This window comes from Molossus molossus, unplaced genomic scaffold (genome assembly GCF_014108415.1).
Source record: "Molossus molossus isolate mMolMol1 unplaced genomic scaffold, mMolMol1.p scaffold_m16_p_18, whole genome shotgun sequence".
In the NCBI taxonomy this organism is placed as follows: Eukaryota; Metazoa; Chordata; class Mammalia; order Chiroptera; family Molossidae; genus Molossus; species Molossus molossus.
This window is the reverse complement of record NW_023425353.1, coordinates 65988501-66011680: the sequence shown is the minus strand read 5'-3', so window position 1 is coordinate 66011680 and position 23180 is coordinate 65988501. Positions and strand designations below refer to the sequence as shown.

Below are 23180 nucleotides of genomic sequence, written 5' to 3'. Positions count from 1 at the left end.
TGGCTCAACGGTTGGAATGTCGGCCTGCGGACCAGAGAGTCCCGGGTTTGGTTCCCGCTAGGGGCACGTACCACACACAAAAAAATAATAATAAAAAATAAAATAAAATAAAAAGAATAGTATAAAGTAAAAGAAATCACTTAAATCCACCATTCAAACTGTCAACATTTCAAAGTAGTTCCTTTGTCTTTTTTAAATGTATATATCCAAATGCCTTTTTAAAGTTTTGAGATGATACTATTTATAATGTATGTGTCCCAATTTGTTTTCTTTTAGTTATGGTGTATGCATCTTTCTACATCTAAAACCACTTTTCCCCTCATTTCTTAAAGGCAGTGTTTATTTTTTTCCAGTTTTATTGAGAAATAATTAACATACATCACTGTGTAAGTTGAAGGCATATAGCATGCTGGCTTGATTTACATTGTGAAATAATTGCCACATTGGGTTCAGCTAACATGCATCTTATATAGATACATAAAAGAAAGGAAAACATGTTTCTCCTTATGATGAGAATTCTCGATTTACTCTCAACAGCAGCAGTGTTCTCTGTAGTCATTGTGCTTGCTGTGTATTGCATCCCTGGGATTTATTCATCCTATAACCGGAAGTTTGTACCTTTTGACCACCTTCCTCCAGTTCTCCCTCCCTCCACCCTCTGCCTCTGGGAACCACAAGTCTGATATCTTTTTTCGATTTGGAGGTGGGGGTGTTTGTTCTGTTTCTGTTTTTAGATTCTACATATAAGTGAGTATTTGTCTTTCTCTAACTTATTTCATTTAGCATAATGCCCTCAAGGTCCATCCATGTTGTCACAAATGATAGGATTTCTTCATTGTTTATGACTGAATAAAATCCCATTATATATATACCACAACTTCTTTATGCATCCATCTGTCAATAAGGACACTTAGGTTGTTTCCATGTCTTGGCTGTTGTGGCTAATGCTGCTATGAACATGAGGATGCAGATGTCTTTTTGACTTAATTTTCATTTCCTTTGGCTATATTCCCAGGAGTGCAGCTTCTAGATCATATAGTACTTCTATTTTGAATTTCTTGAGGATCCTCTATACTGTTTCTGATAGTGGCTGTACCAATTCACAATCCTACCAACAGTACACAAAAGTTCCCTTTTCTCCACATCCAAGCCAGCATTTGTTATTTCTTGTTTTTTGTTTTATGATGGCCATTCTAACAGGTGTGAGGTGATAAATATCTCATTGTGGTTTTAATTTGCATTTCCTTAATGATTTCCTTAATGACTAGTGATGTTGAGCAGCTTTTCATATATATGTTGGCCTTATGTCTTTGGAGAAATGTCTGTTCAGGTTTTTTGCCTGTTTTTTTTTTTTTTTTGTTTTTTTTTTTATCCTCACCCGAGGATTTTTTCCATTTTTTGTTCAGATAGAGCGGGAGGGAGAGAGAGGAAGAGAGAGAGAGAAACATCGACGTGAAGGGACACACCGAGTGGCTGCCACCCGCACGACCAACCAGGGCCGGGGACAAACTGCAACCGAGGTACGTGCCCTTAGTGGGAACCGAACCCGGGTCTCTCTGTACCGCAGGCCGACGCTTTAACTGCTGAGCCAAACCGGCCAGGGCTTGCCTGTTTTTTAATTGTCTTATTTGCTATTAGTTTTTTTTGTTGTTGTTGAGTTGTATGAATTCTTTTAATATTTTGTATATTAATCTCTTATGAGATATATGGCTTGCAAATATTTTTTACCATTCCATAGTTTGTCTTTTCACTCTGTCAGTGGTTTCTTATGCTGTGCAGAAGCTTTTTAGTTTGCTGTAGTCCCCCTTGGTAATTTTTTTTTTGTTGCTGGTGCTTTAGGAATCATATCCAAAAAGCTGTTACCAAGACCCATGTCAAGGAGCTTAATTTCTGTGTTTTCTTATAGGAGTTTTATTATTTTAGGCTTATATTTACATCTTTAATTCATTTAAGTTAATTTTTGTGAGTGATGTGAAATATGGGTTCCGTTTCACTATTTTACATGTGAATATACAATTATCCCAGCATCATTTATTGAGGAGACTGTATTCCTGCCTCCCTTTGCCAAATATTAGTTAACCATATATGCTTGTGTTTATTTCTGGCTCTTGAGTCTGTTCCATTGGTCTATTTGTCTATTTTTATGCCCGTACCATACTGTATTGATGACTATAGCTTTATAGTATATCTTGAAATCAGGAAGTGTGATGACTCCTACTTTGTTCTTTTTTCTCAGAATTTCTTTGGCTAAATTGGGTCTTTTGTGGTTCCCTATAAATTTTAGAGAGAGTAAAACTGTTTTGAACTGCTTTATAATTTGTTATGGCATATCTTGTGGATATATCATAATATATTTGATAATTTCCTCACTATTGGACATTGAGTGGTATCCAGGGTTTTGCTGTTGTACATCAATTTGATCTGCGTTTCCCAAGGATGGGTTCCAGAGTGGGCATCGCTAGGTCCAAGGATATGAGCATATTTTATATCAAATGCCAAATTACTTTCCAGAAGCTGCATGCCCACTGAGAAGGTCTTCTGAACTGATTTCATATATAAAGTTGGACTTTAGTTAAGCACTTTGTCCTTTGATATTTTTACAACAACTCATATTTAGTTTTGTTGATAAGGTAAATACAGCAGCAGTATTTTAAAATCATCTTATTAGCTATTTGCTCTGTTTCTGTATTTAATGTTTTAAGAAGTACCTGTTTATGTTTCAGCAACTGCTGACTGAGACTGTAGAGAACAGAATTCCCTTTTCAGTTTTCTTTTTTATTGAACTTCTCAGGCAAGCCATATAAATACAGTTCATACACTTTAGCTATCACAATCCAACTAGTTTTAAACTTATTGGTGGATTGCATTAATTTATATTCTAGAATTCTGGCATATTTCCATGTGGTCCTTATTACCATGTGGGATGATGCTTTTTTTTGGCCTGGGGTGGAGGAGTTAAAAAATAATCTTTCCTAAACCAGAGTCTAAGAAAGTCTACCAAGTGGATCATTTTTGAGGCTATAGCATATGAATTAAAAAAAAATTTTTTTTCCTTTATTGATTTTAGAGAGAGAGGAAGTGAGAGGGAGAGAGAAATAGAAACATTGATGAGAGAGAACATTGTTTGGCCACCTCCTGCATGCCCCCTACTGGGGATCAGGCCCACAACCTGGGCACGTGCCTTGACCAGCAATTGAACCGGCGACCTCTTGGTGAATGGGTTGATGCTCAACCACTGAGCCACATCGGCAGGACGAATTTTTAAAATTGTATAACTTGAGTATTATTTATAATTATAAAAGTTAAGCCCAGCCAGTGTGGCTTAGTAGATTGAGCATCGTCCCATGGACTGAGAGATCCCTGTTCAATTCCCAGTCAGGGTACATGCCCAGGTTTCCTGCCCAATGGCCAGTAGGGGGCATGTAGGAGGCAGCTAATGGATGCTCTTTCACACTGATGTTTCTCTCTCTCCCTCTCCCTTTCTCTCTCTCTAAAAAAATCAATAAAAACATTTTTTTAAAAAGTTGATTTGTGCCCTGGCCGGTTTGGCTCAGCGGTTGGAGTGTCGGCCTGGGGTCCAGAGAGACCCAAGTTCGGTTCCCGCTAAGGGCACATACCTCGGTTGCAGTTTGTCCCCGGCTCTGGTTGGTCGTGTGGGTGGCAGCCACTCGATGTGTCCCTTTCACATCGATGTTTCTCTCTCCCTCCCACTCTAGCTGAACAAAAAATGGGAAAATGTCCTCGAGTGAGGATAAAAAGAAAAACAAAAAACAAACAAAAAAAGTTGATTTGTGTCCTTTGAGCTCGTATATGAGAAAAACTAAGGAAAAACATATTCATCTATTTGCTAAATAGGTCAAAACTAAATGATAACTTAAGGCATTTAGTTTTTCTAAGATGTGACAACCCAAAATTGAAATCTCAAATGGAATAATTTGAGTTAATTTTTTTCTTTAAAGTCAAAACCACAGACTTACATTCTATTCTGCCTTTTTTTTTTTTAAGTTACATTGTTTCTTAAATTAGATATTGGATCTTGTGTTTGGATATGATTTCATAGATTGCCCAGTTTTATACACTAGGAAAACAGTCTTATTTCATTTCATGAAAGGAACTTTTTTTTATTTAAAAAGTCTACAGTGGAGTCATTTAAAAATCATCTCTAAGAATTATGTATTTTTTAAAATATTTTTTGTTGGTGTTTCTTTTTTTTTAGACAGAGGGAAAGGGAGAGAGAGATACACACACAAACAGACATATATGTATCAATTGCCTCCCATACTCACCCTGAACTGGGACTGAACCCAAAACCTGGGCATGTACCCTAACTGAGAATTGAACCAGTGACCTTTCGGTGCTCAATCAACTGAGCCACACCAGCCAGGGCAAATTATGTTTTTTTTTTTTTATTATCATTATTATTTTTTTATTTTATTTTATTTTTTTATCCTCACCCGAGGACATTTTTCGATATTTTGTTCAGATAGAGTGGGAGGGGGAGAGAGAGAGAAACATCGATGTGAAAGGGACACATTGAGTGGTTGCCACCCACATAACCCAACCAGGGCCAGGGACAAACTGCAACCGAGGTACGTGCCCTTAGCGGGAACCGAACCCGGGTCTCTCCAGACTGCAGGCTGATGCTCTAACCACTGAGCAAAACCAGCCAGGGAAAATTATGTATTTTTTTTTAAATCACAGTACTGGCCAAATAATTATATATTTCAGGTATGTAAATAGTGACACTTATACTTGAAAATTGAGGACTTTTCTGCTAAACTGGATTATAAAAGTAATCATTTGTTGTATTAAAGAAAAAAAACTTTGATGATGATTGGGAAAATGATATTAAAAATGTCTTTTGTGCCTATTGATAACAATTTCTTAGGCATCCACCAAAGTAGAATTACTACTATAAGAAAAAATAATCTTTAATACCATTAAGATTTAATCATTATTAATATGCTGTATATCCTTCTAATTTTTCTCTATTCCTTTATATATACAAATATATACTTTTTATTGAGATATAATTGACATGTAACATTATATTACTTTCAAGTGTATAGCATTCAATATTTTTATACGTTGCTAAACGATCACCACAATAAGTCTAGTTAACGTCCATCACCACACAATTATTTTTTCTCATGATGAGAACTTTTTTTTTTTTTTTATCCTCACTCGAGGACATTTTTCCATTTTTTGTACAGACAGAGTGGGAGGGAGAGAGAGAGAGGGAAACATCGATGTGAAAGGGACACATCGAGTGGCTGCCACCTGCACGACCAACCAGGGCCGGGGACAGACTGCAACCAAGGTACATGCCCTTAGCGGGAACCGAACCCAGGTCTCTCCGGACCGCAGGCGGGTGCTCTAACCGCTGAGCCAAACCGGCCAGGGCTGATGAGAACTTTTTAACATCTACTCTCTTAGCAGCTTTTAAATATGCAATATAATATTTCTTTTTAAGTTTTATATAAGAGAGAGGTAGAAACATTGATGAGAGAGAGAGAACATCGATTGGCCGCCTCCTGTATGCCCCACACTAGGGATTTGGCCCACAACATGGGCATGTGCCCTGACCTGGAATCAAACTGACGACCTCTTGGTGCCTGGGTCGACACTCAACCACTGGGCCACACCAGTCAGTCTGCAATATAATATTAACTGTAGTCACCATGCTGTACATTACATCCCATGACTTACTTATTTTATAATTGGAAGTTTGTACTTTTTGACCTCTTTACCCGTTTTCCCCACCCTTTGCTTCTGGTAATCCCGTCTGTTTTCTTTGTCAGTTCCAGTTTTGTTTTGTTGGGGGGGGGGGTCCTTTTTTAGTTTGTTTTGTTTTGTTGTTTTTGTTTGTTTTTAGATTCAACGTGGCAGTCAGTTTTTACCAAGAACTGCAAGGCAGACAGAAGCTTTGCTTGGGGATCTTTTCAGGATTGGCAAAGCCAGGAGACACGGGTTTGGGTAGAAACTCTCAGCTGTTCGGAGGGGGAAAGAAAAGGTCAGAGTTTATAAAGACAGAGGAGGGGGGCTTCCAAAGGGATTATACAGGTCATTTTGACAGCTGTGATTGGTGCCGGCCAGCAGATTCATACCATGCTTGTACATCATTAATTGCTTATGTCTATTGCTAAGTGGAAATTTTATTTTTTAATAGAGTTCAGTGATCCAGACCCAGTTCCAAGAGCTGTGTTAGAATGTAGCCATTTCTAAAGTTCAAAATATTTGGTTTCACATGGAGTGCGGCGGGGGAGGGTGTATTAGCTGAGCTGCCAGGCCTTTTAGCTCCCTTTTATACTGTGGTCTTGGTAACACCAACTCCATTTTGCTGTTTTTCTATCTTACTTGCTCACTTAGCAATACATATGTAGTTTCTCGATAACAGTGAGAGGATCATGTGTATGTACTAAGTGATCCCATATAGTCTAATTGATTTATCTACTTTGATCAACTCCAGTTCAGTCAGTGAGCCCTGGCTGGTGTGGCTCACTTGGTTGGGCATCGTCCCATGCTCCAAAAGGTCACCAGTTCAATTCCTGATCAGGGCATAAGCCTGGGTTTCTAATTCGATCTCCTGTAGGGGGCATGCCGGAGGCAACCCATTGATGTTTCTCTCTCTCCCTCTCCCATCTTCTCTTTCTCAAATCAATAAAAATAGTTAATAGACATTAAATCAAATGGATGTTACAGCCTTTTTTTTTTTTAAATCCTCACCTGAAGATATTTTTGCATTTGTCTTCATAGAGCAGGAGGGAGAGAGACACATCGACTGCTTGCCACCCACCTGACCTCAACCGGGGGCCAGGGATGAACCACATCCGAGGTAAGTGCCCTTAGCCGGAACTGAACCCGGGACTCTGGTCTATGGGCCGATGCTCCAACCGCTGAGCCAAACCGGCCAGGGCATTTTAGTTAACCCTTATATGTATATTTTGGTTACAGGCATCATTTTTCACTATTGAGTTATTGAAATATTTGTTCCTAAAACTTTCATTTTTATAATTTTCTTCAGAGTTCCAGAAACTGGGCCAAACAGTGTGACCAGTTTTAACCTTTAAATGTTTAGTATAATTTTAGCTGTAGTGGGGTCCTCCCAAGTCAGGATTCCTCATGTCACCGCCATCATAATTTTTACCACACTTACCACCGTCAGAAAGTACCTTGTTTATTGTCTTTGTCTCTTTATGAATATAAGTTCTGTTGGGGCAGGGCTTTGGGTTCATTTTGTTGTTGTTTTTTTAAAATCCTCACCCAAGGATATTTTTCCATTTATCTTTAGACAGAATAGGAGAGAGGGAGGGAGGGTGGGAAAAAGAGAGAGAGAGAGAGAAACATCGACGTGTCATATCAACTGGTTGCCTTCCGTGCGACCCTGACCAGGGCTGGGGATGAATCGCAACTGAGGTACGTGCCCTTGACCAGAACCGAACCCGGGTCTCATTGGTCCGTGGGCTGACGCTCTAACCGCTGAGCCAAACCAGCCAGGGCTTGGTTTTTTTTTTTTTAAATGCTGTATCCCAGTGGAAAGAACAATGCCTGACACATAATAGCTTTCTAAACATTAAATGAATATAACAACAAAGTATATCTCTCTGTATACTTCAACTGTGTGCAAGGTGTTGTGATAGGAGGTGATATATAAATGTACCAGACAAGAGTAGCCGCCTCATAGTAGCCATGTATAGGATAACAATATTAAGTGCTTTAAGACTGGCACAAAATGCTATAGGAATCTCCTCACCTCACCTCACTAAGACGTCGGGGGAGTTTTAGGAAGGCAGTTTGCTGACTTTTGGTGGGACCATGGTGGGAATGGCCATCAAACTGAACTTGGAGAGCAGAGTGGTTTCGATCATCCAGTGAGAATCCAGGCAGTGGCCTAGACAACATAGATACAGTGGGGAGCGAGACACGTGGCCCCTTCCTTCACATAGCTTCTAGTGTCACGAAAGGGATAAAGGATGTTCAAGAAGGAACAGTAAGAGAAGCTAAGCCAGTTGAGGACAAGAAGTTTTGTTGGATGAAGGAAAAAACAAAAGGCTGGAGAAGTAGATTGAGTTGGTTCCCACAAGGCCACAGCTGAGTTTAAATCTGTAGTGGGGGGCGGGGGGCATTGACGATCTTTGTTCAGGGGAAGGAAGTGGGACCTGTGTTTCCAAGGATTAATTTAATAGCTATGTAGAGACCCTGAGAACGGAAATTGATTACAAGGCTATTACAGTGTTCTGTCTGTCTGGGAGATCAGGGAGAGTTAAGGAGTGAAGGAAAGAGAGCATTGTTATGGAAGTAGAACAAGTACAGTTTAGCAGTTGACTCAGATGTGCAAGGCAAAGGGGAATTTGTAGTCTAAGACCTTGAGGATTTGAGTCAATGGCGGGGAATATGTGATTTTGCAACCAACGAGTAGCAGATGTGGGATGGAGAAGGGGGAGTGGCTTTAGAAGAGAAAGGGACGGGGGTGTATAAAGTGTATTCTGCTCTAAAGGGAATGCTGTTTGGGAAGGGCATTGCTGCTGTATTTGAGAACAGCGTGACTAAAACGGAATTACAGTTTCATCCAGTTCCTATCCTTATTCTCAGGAGCAGTAAGAGACTTAGTGAGACAAGTAGTTAGGAAACCAACCCTGCTTTCTCCTGAAAAGAACGAGTTGTGGGGTATTTTCTTCCTAGTGGTTTGTGTGGATCATCCTACCCCACTGATTACTTGTTTTGCCCACGTTTATACACAGGACTTGCAGGTTGTTCTCCAGTCCTCCAGAATGCAGTGTGCCATCTTGAGTTACTTGTGCTCACACACATGATCTGTGCCCAGAACGCAGGCCGCCTCGAAGAGTCCTGCCGTGGCCGGCCCCCCAGGAGGCAGCGGAGTGGAGGCTGTGCCTTCAGAGTGCCTCATGCCCACTTGCTGTCTGATGCGGACAGGACTGTTTCTGTCCCTGGAAAGTGGTTCTGTTTGTATCGTGTCTTTCCACTGAGAGAAAAGTTGGGGTGCACTTGTGTGCTTAAACATAAAGGATACCTGATCTCTTGGGGTTTTTCTGAGGTCCTGGGGAAATATGTAGGTCGTGTTAGGTTCATAATACCATTTTCCTTTCTTGTCAGGTAACATTGCTGGTTGTTTCGCAGTGTGGTTGAAAACAAAGTGTGGTCACCAGTCCTCGTATTCCAGTTAGACTGTTTGGTATCTGCTTAGAGACCCATAGTGCTCAGAGACACAGTTCATCTTGGGGCATATGGACATTATCATGAAACAAGACAGGAAGTCCTCAGCCAAGGATATTTTTCCATTGATTTTTTTTTTAGATAGAGTGGAAGGGGGAGGTGGAGAGAAACATTGATTGGTTGCCTCCCTCAGGGCCAGGGATCAAACCTGCAACCCAGGTACATGCCCTTGATCAGGAATCAAACTCAAGACCCTTTGGTTCTCGGGCCGACACTCAAACTGCTGAACCAAACCAGCCAGGGCTCTACTGTTTTCTTAATTATGCTTTCCCTCTATCTCCGAACACACGCGACATTAAAAAAAAAACAAAAAACTTTTCATTTGTTTAGTTAATTGAACAGTTGGCTGTTTTATAAAGAGCTTTCACATACGCTGTATTGTATGGTTCTTTTGGCCCCCTTGTTAAGTAGATACTCCTTAGCTTATATAAGGTGAAGAAAGATTAAGTGACCGTTTTTAGATAGGTCTGGAATTCATCTTCAGCTCTCACCCTGAATGTTGTCGCCCATAAAAAAGGGGAGATATGATGGATCCGCGTCTCAGACAGTCCTTTAGGACCTTACTTTGCCGAGATAAATCGAGCTCTCCCAGGTCCTGCGCTGAGTCCAGTTTGGGATTGGCCTGACCTCTTGCAGCTCCAGTGTTCTTAGCTTGCTCTGGCTCTTTGTTGCCGAGTGCGTCGTCTGCTTCTGTGGCTGCTTTAATACTTCCGTGTCCTGGCCTTCCTGGGAACACACACATTTTAGTGTTTGTGTCTTTGGAAGAGGAGAGACAGACTGGAGGGAGCTTAATTTTGCCATTGAAAGTGAGCAGTGCGGATATGAGGAGAGGGAGGAGGGGCAGGCCTTTGAGACGCATGTTAGACTGTGGTGATGATGGAGCGCGAGACACTCGGGCACCAAGACACTTCCGTTGCCTGCAGTGCCTGTCACAGCCAGCGCTCCTTCCCCCAGAGGACGCTGTTACACTCCGTGTGGACCCCGGGTCTGAACCTCGTCCCGACTCTCCTCTCCTCTTCATTTCCCTTGAGCTGCTTCTACAGCGTTTTGTTTTAAAATTGTATTTATTTGCTGGCCGGTTTGGCTCAGCAGTTGGAGTGTCAGCCTGTGGACCAGAGAGTCCTGGGTTTGGTTCCCACTAGGGGCACATACCAAAAAAATAAATTAAAAAAAAAAATCATCCATAAAATTGTATTTATTTGTGCCAATTATTTATGTCTCTACTTCTAGACAGCAGACTTTCTTATTATTATTTATGCCACTAAATGTAGCTCTGGACCTGACTCAGCAGGTGCTCCATAATTATTGACTTAACAGTAAGGCAGTGTAGGGTCATATTTAAGTAGGTTGGGTCAGACAGGACTAAATTTGAATTTAAGATCTACCAGGGCGCTGTGACCCCCTAGAGCAGTGGTTCTCAACCTGTGGGTTGCGACCCCTTTGGGGGTCGAACGACCCTTTCACAGGGATTGCCTAAGGCCATCGGAAAACACATATTTCCAGTGGTCTTAGGAACCGAGACCCCGCTCCTCTGACCGCCTCCAGGCGGGTCCGCCCACATGCCCGCACGCCTACGTACAGCATGAGGAACTGTAGTACAGGGTCGCGGCATTTGGAAGGTTGAAAACCACTGCTAAAGTTTCAGTTTCCTCGTTGGTGATGTGGGACTGAGAACAGCTGTGGGGTGGGGGGTGCGGTAAGGTGATGAGCACTCTGCCTGGCATACAGTGAATGCTTCATAATTGGTAATTATCATTGTGTTTGACGTGACATTTAGGGGTTAGGGCTGGAGCGTGTGCTCCAGTTGATGGTGGATGAGATGGGCCCCTTCTCGCCCCTCAAGTGAGCACCGAGTAGGGATTCAATTTCAGAGGGAAATGGAAGGTCCCTGAGTTCCAGGACGGAGGTACCAGGGCACTAGGTACTAGTTTCTGATTCTTATTGAAGGGTTTCTATCATCATGAAAAAGAAACTAAAATAACAGACAGCCCTTTGCCATATTCACTGTAGACCTGCTAGGATGTTTGGGGTGTCCTGTTGAAAGATGTTCAGGTCTGTTTGGTATGTCTTCCTGGAGGTAAATTTGGTTGTGGGTATTAGTTTGGGCTTGGATAGAAGAGGTTATGATTGCTCTAAATTGATATTTCACTACATATGCTAGTAGAATACTAGCCTAGTGTTTATTTGCAACCTCTCAATCGGCCATTGTGTTGGTATTTTGCTATTGCTGTTGAGCAACCTAACATTTACTTCAAGCTTCTGTAAAAATACTGATTCTTGCTTATCTATCACCAGACACCCCTCAAATGCCTGAAGCGTCATACACAAGTAGAAAGTCACATAAGAGCTTTGAAGTTCAGGCCTGTGTTCAGATCCCAGTTTGGCCACTATTTAGCTGTGTGTGAGATCTTGTGACCTTGAACTCAGCTTCCTTTTCTGTTCAGTGAGGTCAGTAAAGTGAATGGTGTCACACTGCTATCATCATCACCATCATTATGAATAGTGTCAGTCAGCGACATGTATCCTGGCCAGTAACAATGATGTCTTGATGCAGTAACCACATATAACTGGAAAACATTCTTGTCACCCCAGCCTCTTCCTGGACTCCTAATTCCTGGCCAAGCTCCCCACCCGGTGGTAATACGTGGGGTTGTAGACAGCTACTGAATAAATGATGATGTTAGCATCTAGAATGCACTGCACTTGGAACCTGAGCAGTGTACAGTGACTCAGTGTTTCATGATTGTCCATCATTGAAGAGCTGAGTTTCGGTGTGAAGCATCGCTGATGGCACTGACTGGGCTGATGGAGTGTGTGGTGTTCCTTCGGGGTCACCCAGAGAGAGCCAGGAGGGGAAGATGGCCGTTGAGTCTTCAGACCATGGCATTTTCTGCACCCACACCACTCCCCTGCCAGAGAAACTGACGAGCTCAGAAGCAGAGATGTCTCGAATAAATAGATAGCTAAAAGATTGGATAAATTCTAGTTTTAAATCATTTTAGGGAATTAGTAACTTCAATATTTTTAAAAGTAAACTGCTACTGAAAACTTCACAGTGGAGTGGGGGGACAAAGCGATCCACGTGATGTTATGAGTGGAGGAGATAAAGTTGCAAGTCTGGGAGGCATGACGGTGGTCCACGTGGGCAGTAAAGGACTGCAAATTAAACCCAGGTTTCCGTCGTCCTGATGACGGTCGAGGTCTGCTTCCTCCAGATCTGACACCCCGTTGTCTTTATAAACATTTTCTTGCCTCCGCTACTGTTTGCAAGGGTCCTGGAGTGGGCTCTCAGAGGTAAGGAGGGAGGGTTGCCTGTCTGTCACTTGACATGCCTGTGGGACGGGGTTTCAGCAGCTTCCTTTTTCCTCCAGGCAGAAAGGAGAACTGCTGGCAACCACACGTGTGCTGTCCCTGGGCGTGACGTGCTGGAGCCCTCGGTTACGTTGGGAGGGTCTCACTTCTAACACTTGAGGGTTCGGAGTGACAGGAGTGGTGGCTTAAATTCTAAACTAGGAGACAGTTTCTGGGTAACTTCTCAGTAAATGTCTATGACATTTTAATTGCAGATCTAAATAGCCACCCAATGGTATTACAGTTCCAGTGAACAGGGAAGTTTATTTCCCTGGAAGTAGAATGAGGCAGACTCAGAAAATTGTGTGAGATGTTCATCACCAGTTAGATTTCTTCGTGGCCCAAGAGAAAAAAACCCTGTATAACTTCCCTTAAAGAAATGGAGTTGGCCCTGGCTGGTTTGGCTTAGTGATTAGAACACAAGCCTGTGGACCAAAGATTCTCAGGTTTGATTCCCAGTCAAGGGCGCGTACCAGGTTGCAGGTTCAATCCCTGGCCCCTATCTGGGTCCTGCAGAAGGCAATCAATCAATGTGTCTCTCTCGAATTGATGTTTCTCTTTCTCTCTCTCCCTCTTTCCCTGTTCCTCCCTCCCACTCTATCTAAAACAATGGAAGACTATCCTTGGGTGAGGATTTTTTTTTTTAATTAAAAAAAAAGAAAGAAATGGAACTAAACCGGAAGCATAAGTAGTTAACAGATGATATTAGACCTGGACATTTTGAATGAGTAAGTTCACTTCCTACAGGATGTCCTAGTCCCAGAAATTAGGGCACTGTGTGGTGCAAATTTTACAGGGCTCCCATTGGCTTCCTGGTCCTTTTCTTCCCGAGGTAGCAGTGGTCATGGCCTTGGCATCTTCTTTCTATACGAGGTGCACTGAGCTTGTGTGCTTCACTTCGGGGACCATGCATGGTGGTTTTTAAAATAATGCTCTCCTTGTGGTCCCGTGCACTGAGAGGTCCCGGTTCGATTCCTGGTCAGGGCACACGCCTGGGTTGTGGGCTCGATCCCCAGTAGGGGGCGTGCGTGCAGGAGGCAGTTGATTGATGTTTCTCACATCCGTGTTTCTATCTCTCCCTTCCACCCTCCCTCTCTCCGTCTCTCTAACAAATAAATAAAAACATATTTTTTAAAACTTTATTTAAAAATATAATTTAAGCCCTGGCCAGTTTGGCTCAGCGGTGAGAGCGTCGGCCTGCGGTCCGGAGAGACCCGGGTTCGGTTCCCGCTAAGGGCACGTACTTCGGTTGCAGTTTGTCCCCGGCCCTGGTTGGTCGTGCGGGTGGCAGCCACTCGATGTGTCCCTTCACGTCGATGTTTCTCACTCTCTCTCCCTTCCTCTCTCTCCCTCCCATTCTATCTGTACAAAAAATGGAAAAATATCCTCTGGTGAGGATAAATATATATATATATTTTAAAATTAATTAATTAAAATAATGCTTTCCTGTTGGTTCATCAGGAACCAAGTCTCCTGGCTAAATTCCAACACAGATTATTCTTGTCTTTTATTCTGTGTCTGATAAATGCTGGAGTAGATTTCCAGGCTGCTTGAAACTGAACCCGGGCACAGCCAGAAAGATACCCTCGGGGAAGCGGATGTTGTGTGGAACTGTGGTTTGTTATATTCTTACATTTTTAGACCAGAATAAATAGTTCTAGGGTACCAGGAAACATTGATGGGTTACCACCAGTAACCTGATGGGAGGTTGGTATGCCCCCACTCCCCTACCCTGCACCCCCAGCATTTGGTTGACTAAAACTGACAGTCTAGATGACTCAACAAATGATAGATGTCCCTTAGTCACAGACTGCTGTTCCCAAATCACATATTAAAAAAAAAAAATCCCTTAGTTTATAGAACTTTGCTGTAGATTGACTTCAATTTTCTAGACAGTGATTTATTCCTCTTACTTACTGTTTCTGTCTTATATCATTATACTCATTTTAAGATAGTGTATCAACCTTTTGCATATTATAAACTATTTTTTGAAGTCGGGGTAATACTGGACTCATAAAACAAGTTGGGAAGTGTTTCTGTTTCTTCTGTTTTGGGGAAGAAATTATGTAGAATCACTATTATTTCTGTTTAAATGTTTGGCAGAAGCCATCTGGACCTAGACATTTCTTTTTAAGGGGATTTAAAATTACTAATTTCATTTCTTTTTTTCCAGTCTTTTTTAAATTGAGGTTTGATTGACATACAACATTATCTTAGTTTCAGGTGTACAGCCTAATGACCACAGGAAGTCTAGTTCACATTCGTCACTACACACAGTTACAAATTTTTTTCTTCTGGTGATAAAAACTTTAAGATCTACTCTCTCGGCAACTTTCAGGTATGCAGTACAGCGTTTATAACTTGAAGTTTGTGCCTTTGACTCCCTTACCCATTTCTCCACCTCTTGCCTCTGGCAGCCACCAGTCTGTTCTCTAGATCTGAGTTCAGTGTTTTCGTTTTTAAAATAGATTCTACATATATGACATCATACAATATTTGTCTTTCTCTGACTTATTTAGCATAATGCCCTCAAGCTCCATCTATATTATCCCAAATGATAAGATTTTATTCTTTCTTCTGGCTGAATAGTGTGTGTGTGTGTGTGTGTGTGTGTGTGTACCGCGTCGTCTTTATCCATTCATCCAGCATTGGACACTTCGATTGTTTTCATATTTTGGCTGTTGAAAATGATGCTGCAATGAACATGGGGTGCATGTATATTTTTTAATTGGATTTTTTCGGATAAATGCCCAGAAGTGGAATTGCTAGATCATATGGTAGTTCTTTTTTTTTTTTTTTTTTTAATATGTTTTTATTGATTTGAGAGAGAAACATTGATGAGCGAGAAACAGAGATTGAACCCCCTCACTGGGGATTGATTCCACAACCCGGGCATGTACCCTGACCAGGAATTGAACCACCAACCTCTCCTGGGAGGATACTCAACCAACTAAGCCATGCCAGCCAGGGCTAACTGGGGTTTTTTGATAATAGCCATCCTAATGGGTATGAAGTAATATCTTTTTTGTGGCTTTAATTTGCATTTTCCTAATGATTAGTGATGGTGAGCATCTTTTCATGTGCTTATTATCCATTTCTGTATTTCCTTTAGAAAATGGCTTTTCAAGTCCTTTGCCCATTTTTTTTTTTTTTTTATTTTGTTAGGATATTTTAGAACAGTTTTAGGTTCACAGTGTAATGAATGGGAAGGTGCAGAGATTCCCCATATACCCCCAGTCCCTGCACTCATAGCCTCCCCCATTATCAGCATCCCACCAGAGTGGTACATGGTTACAACTGATGCTCTTACACTGATGCATTATTATTACCCAAAGTCCATAGTTCACGTCAGGGCTCACTCGTGGGGTTGTACATTCTGTGGGTTTGGACAAGTGTATAATAATGTGTCCGTCTCTATGGTATCGTGCAATACAATGCTGCCTGGAAACCCTCCATGCTCTGCCTGGTCATCCCTCCCACCCCTCACCCTTGGCAACCACTGATCTTTTTACTGTTTCCAGAGTTTTCCCTTTTTCAGAAAGTCATGTTGTTGGAGTCGTGCCTGTAGCGTTTCCAGATTGGGTCTTTCATTTAGATGGGCGTTTGAGGTTCCTGTGTGTTTCTCCGTGGCTCCGTAGCTCACTTCTTTTCCATGCTGCATAATATTCCATTGTCTGGGCGGACCACAGTTTATTTAGACATTCACTACTGAAGGACATCTGCCTGCTTCCAAGTTTGGGCAACGGTGAATAAAGCTGCTCCAAACGTGTGCAGGTGTGTGTGGATGTAGGTTTTCAACTCCTTTAGGTAAATACTAGGAAGCATAATTGTTGGATTGTATGGTACGAGTATGTTTTGTAGGAAACTGCTCAACTATCTTCCAAAGTGGCTGTTCCATTTTACATTGCAGCAGTGAGGGAGAGCTCTTGTTGCTCCACATCCTCCCCAGCACTGGGTGTCGTCAGTGTACCGGATTTTGGTGCCTCTAATAGGGGTGCACATGTTATCTCGTGTTAATTTGCGCTTCCCTGATGATGTGATGTGGAACATCTTTTCATGTGTTTAGTTGTCACCTGCATACCTTCTTTGGTGAGATCTCTGTTCAGATCTTTGGCTTCTTTTTTAATTAGGTCATTTTCATATCGTTGAGCTTTTAACTCTTGCCCGGCCGATGTGGCTCAGTAGTTGAACATCGACCAGTGCACCAAGAGGTTGCCAGTTGATTCCTGGTCAGGGCACATGCCCAGGTTGTGGGCCCGATCCCCAGTGGAGGGCATGCAGGAGGGGGCCAGTTGATGTTCTCTCTCATCGATGTTTCCATCTCTCTTTCCCTCTCCCTTCCTCTCTGTCTAAAATCAATAAAGGACAAAGAAGCAACCAATGAATTCATAAATAAGTGGAGCAACAAATCAGTCTCTCTCTCTCAATCCCTACCTTTTCCCTCTTCCTCTCCTTCTCCGTTTCCCTCTGACTCCCTGAAAATGAATACATAAAAAATTTTTTTAAAGATTGGAATGTTTGAGTGTACAAACTATGTGCCTGGATGAAGAAACTTGGTGGTGGTTAAATATCATTTCTAAAGTTTGTTTGGAATGTGAGAGGACCAAGACAATTCCAAAAACATTCCAAATTTATTGTCTGCTCTCTAGAATAATACATAGTATAACCTGTAGTAATTCACATAGTCCTAGTTTAGGAATAAACAGAAAAGAATCGAGGACTCAGATATAAAAAAAAGAAACTTTCTTATACTCTGTTATCAAATTCAAGGTGGATGAACATTTTAAATTTCACTTTAAAAGTCATACAAATACTATTAGAAAAATTATTTAATTTTGATCTTATAACAGGAAGGTAATGAACCAAAAGGAGGACAGAAGTGATTACATAAAAGGAAGACCTTCTTTAGGTCAAAACATTTTATCAACCTTGTTAAAAGACAAACTCAGAGAAGCTATTTAGCAGTGAATTTTAACTGTGATTGTCAAAATAATTTAAATGCCAAAAATGGAAAACTCTGAAATTTTACTTCTGATTTTTATCTACTTTGTGAAAATGTATGTGTAGGTGAGGGAAGTAATAAACTGTCATATGTGGTTGTAATGTACAATATTTCCTATTTTAAACTTAAGGAAATAATGTAAAAAATTTCCTTAGTTTCAAAAATGTCTTTCTTTGATGGGAGAATGTGTCTTTGTGTAAATAAAACATGGCCCTCTTCAAGAATCCCGGCTCTGCGGCCGGTCGTCACCAGCACTCAAAAGACAGCTCCTGACCGCGGTGGCCCAGAAGCAGGTGGGGGTGGATCGTTCTGACCTCGGCTGTGTTCTTCCATCCAGTCAGGGCAGTTCAGCGAGGACATGATACCCACAGTGGGCTTCAACATGAGGAAGGTGACCAAAGGCAACGTCACGATAAAGGTACGTGATCCTCTCGCTGTGCTGGCGTTGCAGCTCAGAATTTCTCTCTGGGTTTGCATGAGTGTTTGCCGTTCCTAGCTGACGAGTGGCCTGCTCCAAGAGTGTGGATCTGTTGTGGGGTTTTCTCTAAGAGTTCAATGGTAAGTGCACATAGAAAACTTAGCACATGAGTTGGCAGGGGTAATTATTTGGGATTTGGATGGTCCTAGGAATAAAAATCTCATTTTCAGAGTATTTGGAATGTGATATTACATTACTTCATGAAAAATTATAATTTATTATTTATAATATTGGTAATATAGTGGTAGCAAATATGGTTACCTAGTTTTCCCCTTCTTTACTTTTCTAAGCCTTAAAATTAAAACTATAAAATGGGGAAAGTTTACTAATTTAACATAATTTTTTTTTACAATGAGTTTGAATCATGAATTGTTGGCCTGTTTAATAGAGGCCATATTTCAGTTTTGTTTTGGGATGTCTGTCTGATTTGGTTTGGTTCAGTAGTTCATGGGAGTTTACGTCTATGGCCTGGGCCCTCATGGCTGTTTCACCAGTTCTTACGGCTCACAGAAACTGTTTACTAAGTTCTTCATGTAGCATCTAATGAAACTCCTGCCTTTTCATGTGTATGTCTCTTTATGCATGTTACCAGTGCTTGTTGCTAAATTGGAAGCTTTTTAAAGATAAATACCATGACGTAGACTTTTATGTAACCCATCGTCTGGAATAGTAGATACAATAATGAAATTATTGGCTTTCATATGGATGAAACAATTGTATATAAGAAAAACACCTAGGTAGGAATGCTGGGTATGTTGGTTAGAGAATAATTAAAATTGATTAGGCATTAATGTACAGATCCAGTGAGACAGTTACTCTGTAATACGTTCTGAATGAACCTTTTTCTGTCTTGGCATTGAAATCTGGATGATGCATGATTCTGGAGATTCTGAAAGTGTATATTAAAGGTATATATAGTATCCTCCTTATCTGCTGTTTCAGTTACCCACGGTCAACCACAGTCTGAAAACAGTAAATGGAAAATCCCAGAAATAAACAGTCATAAGCTTCAAATTGTGCGCTATTCTGATAAAGTATTGTGCCATCCCACTCTGTCCCACCCAGGGCATGAGTTGTCCCTTTGTTAGGCATATCCACACTGTGTATATGCTACCCACCCCTTGGTCACTTACAATTGTTCTATTATCATTTGTTGTTGATAATCTCTTAGTCTGCCTAATCTATAAATTACACTTTATAATTGTTATAATTATTTTATTTTATTATCATTTGTTGTTGTTAATCTCTTACTATGCCTAATCTATAAATTACACTTCATCATAAGTATGTATGTTTTGGTAAAAAGGGTATATATAGGGTTTTGATATTGTCTGCGGTTTCAAGCATCCTGTGCGGGGGAATCTTGGAACATATTCCCTGCAGATATGGGAGGACTACTGTATTTTCAGTATTGGAAATTTATTGGTAAACAGGCAAAAAAAAGTATTGCACAGAAAACTAAATCTTTGCTTAAGCAGAACTGATTGGATTTAGTGTAAACATTCAATATGCACTTCAAGTTTAGAAGTGGCCCCAGGAAATTCCAGATTAAGAGCTTGAGTTCAAGTACTTCAGGAGGGATGTGGCTCATTGTGAAAACGAGTGTATTTGTCTGCTCTTTCTCCTTCAGCATGTTGTTTGCAATGTCAGTATTGAGGGTCGTCTGTCTCTGTTGCAGATCTGGGACATAGGAGGGCAGCCTCGGTTCCGGAGCATGTGGGAGCGGTACTGCAGAGGGGTCAACGCCATTGTGTGAGCACGCTCTAAAAAGCCAGCTTAGGTTTCGAGGAAAAGGGATGTTTGTGATACCACTTTCAAAGGCTCAGTTTTTATTTTCAGCAGTAACAGTCTTTCTTAGATGTTTTCTTAGTGTAATTCATTAACATGAGACTTTAAATATTTAATCATAGAATGAGAGTTTTATTTATGTTTTAATATAAATATGTTACTATCGTGTATTAGCTCCCAAGAACAGTCTCTTTAAAAGTATTTTGGGATGTTGATGCCTGACTGGTGTGGCTCAGTGGTTGAGCGTTGACCCATGCACCAAGAGGTCGCCAGTTCGATTCCTGGTCAGGGCACATGCCCAGGGTGAGAGAGAACTTTGACTACTGCCTCCTGCACGCCCCCTACTGGGGATTTGGCCCACAACCTGGGCATGTGCCCTGGGAATCGAACCGGCGACCTCTTGGTACAGGGTCGATGCTCAACCACTGAGCCACACCGGCCGGGCTGGTTTTGTTTTTTAGAGAAGGGGGGGGCAGGAGAAGAAAGAAACGTAGATGTGAGAGACATTGGTTGGTGGCCTCCCACAGGAACCCACTGGGACCAAACCTGCAATCAGGTACGTGCCCTGACTGGGGCTCGAACCCGAGACCCTCTGTGTGTAGGTGACACTAACCACACCTGCCAGGGCTAGGGCTTTATTTTGATTAACAATTTCAGTTGTGTAAATCTTAAAATTAAACATTTGTAGTATTAATTGTGATCATCAAAGAATATGGCATATTGAGATCACTTTGTGTGTTTTTTTAAGTTACATGATAGATGCTGCAGATCGCGAAAAGATAGAAGCCTCGAGAAATGAACTACATAATCTTCTAGATAAACCACAGTTACAAGGAATTCCAGTAAGTATGGAGTACTTGTTATACATTGCATATAATATCTATCATCGTCATTATATTAATAGAATTATATGATATTGTGCAACTATGTTCATCATGGTTGGTGTCAGTGAAGTACTCTCTGTGTTAAAGTCCGGAAGGCTTAGGTATACTGAGCACCTGCCCTGTCCTGGGCACTGTGCTCTTTCTTTCCTTCAGTCGTTCACTGAAACGATGTGCAGCGGGGCCGCGCGCAGTCCTGGGCGGTGGGGACCTCGGCCTGGGGAGCTCTCCCTGCCGCCGTGGCGCCTGCGGTCCAGCAGGAAGGCAGATGCCACGGAATCATTGACCAGCAGTTTTGATTAGTGCTGCGCAGGCGAGGTGCATGGGCTGTGAGAGTTATAAATTAGAGAGGAGATCTGGTCTGTTGTGAGGGAGGTGATGCTTGGAGGGAGAGTTCCAGACAAAAACCTTTTGGTAGGAGGAAGTGGGGCCTGGAGAGGAGGCCAGGCTCTGGAGCACAGGGCAGAGGGGCCTGGGTGGGGTGTGGTGAGCCATGTGGCAGTGGGGACACTGTGGGAGGCTTGTGAGCTGGACTGGGTGGGAAGCCATTTTAGTATTTTAAATGATCAGATTTATTATTTAAATCCTTCTGATTTCAGTTTAAGAATGGATTGAGGTGCCCTGGCCGGTTTGGCTCGGCGGTTAGAGGGTCGGCCTGAGGTCCAGAGAGACCCGGGTTCGGTTCCCGCTAAGGGCATGTACCTGGGTTGCAGTTTGTCCCCGGCCCAGGTTGGTCGTGCAGGAGGCAATCACTCAATGTCTCCCTTTCACATCGATATTTCTCTCTCCTTTCCTCTCTCTTCCTCCATTTTACCTTGGCACTCTGTCTGAACAAAAAATGGAAGAATGTCCTGGGAGAGGATAAGAAAGGGAGACTGCATTGAGACGGCAGGCGGGGCTGTGAGGGGCAGTGTTGGGGAGCCGATAGAACTGTCCTGCAAATTACCGCGCCGTAGATTGGGTGCTACACAAGATGGTGAAATGGGAACCGATCTTAGTGATGCTCAGAAACAGCCAGTCAGACTTAGCATGGATCGGAGTGGAAGGCACAGAGAATAATGCCCCGTTCCCTGCTGATGTGGTCGGGCGAGAGGTGGCCATGGTTGGACTAAGGAGTGCTTACAGAGGACCAGGCTCTAGCCTCATGGCAGGTTTGTGGGTGTAGGTACTTGAGGGAAATCGCTCAGTTGGCCCTCACCGCACTGAGGGCCGTGGGGTACTCCTCCCTTGTAACAGCTGTTAGACCCTCAGGGTAACAGGCCACAAGTATGCTGCACAGCCGAGTTTGAACCCTTGTCTGACCTTACAGCCTTCTCTTTTTCTTCTACATTAAAAACTATTTTTACTTACCATAAGTAAAAATCATTGTACCTTGGCACTGTGAGGGTTCCTACCTACAAGTAGTAGAAAGTTGATGCCCCTTTCCTATCAGAATGGGTTTTCTCTTCCTGCTTTCCTGCACCACTGGCTCTTTAGACTGGGTTGAGCCTAGACTGTGTCCATGCTCTAGCACAGTGGTTCTCAACCTTCCTGATGCTGCGACCCTTTAATACAGTTCCTCATGTTGTGGTGACCCCCAACCATAGAATTATTTTTGTTGCTACTTCATAACTGTAATTTTGCTACTGTTATGTCTTAGGCGACCCCCAAAGGGGTCACAACCCACAGCTTGAGAACCGTTGCTCTAGCAGAAAGGAAGGGTGGGAAAGAAATTATCTACAGAAACAAGTAGCTTTATTGGGAGGCACGTTCATAAGGTGAGAGATTTACCAAATGTAAGAAGAGGGCTAAGATGCCAGGCAACTGATCACAGATGACCATGATGTAGTATTAGAAACTCAGGCAGGTCCAGCTTGAGAACCTGGAGTGACTTCAGTAAGAGGAAGGAGAAGGTAAGAGTCGGGCCTGAAAGGCAGGACATAGCAACTCTATCTAATACATAGAAACAAACACAGGGAAGCAGCCAAAATGAGGAGACAAAGAAACATGTCTCAAGTGAAAGAACAGAACAAAAGTCCAGGAAGAGAACAAAACAAAATGGAGATAAGCAATCAATGAGATGCAGAGTTCAAAACTGTGGTTATAAAGGATGTGCAAGGAACTTAGTGAGAACTTCAAGGAACTTAAGAACTCCAGGGAACTTAGTGAGAACATCAACAACATAAAAAAGGACCAGTCAGAAATGAAGGATGTACTAACTGAAAAAAAGAATAATTTACAAGGAATCAGTAGTAGAGTAGGGGAAGCCAAGAAGGAAACCATCGATTTGGAATATAAGGAAGCAAAAAACACCCAATCAGGATAGCAAAAAGAAAAAAGAATCCAAAAAAACAAGAACAGGGTAAGGAACCTCTGAGACAACTTCAAGTGTACCAATATTCGCATCATGGGGGTGCCAGAAGGAGAAAGAGAGCAAGAAATTGAAAACCTATTTGAAAAAATAATG

The 23180-nt window shown here is 42.1% G+C and overlaps 1 protein-coding gene across 1 annotated transcript in view; it reads left to right on the top strand.

Moving 5' to 3' along the window:
- Window positions 1-23180, top strand: part of ARL8B (ADP ribosylation factor like GTPase 8B) — a 36537-nt gene that overhangs the window by 5327 nt on the left and 8030 nt on the right. Inside the window, exons 2-4 of the mRNA XM_036266837.1 lie at window positions 17925-18005; window positions 19744-19817; window positions 20602-20695. Of these exons, the coding sequence (XP_036122730.1) occupies window positions 17925-18005; window positions 19744-19817; window positions 20602-20695 (249 nt within the window). The remainder of the gene's footprint in view (window positions 1-17924; window positions 18006-19743; window positions 19818-20601; window positions 20696-23180) is intronic.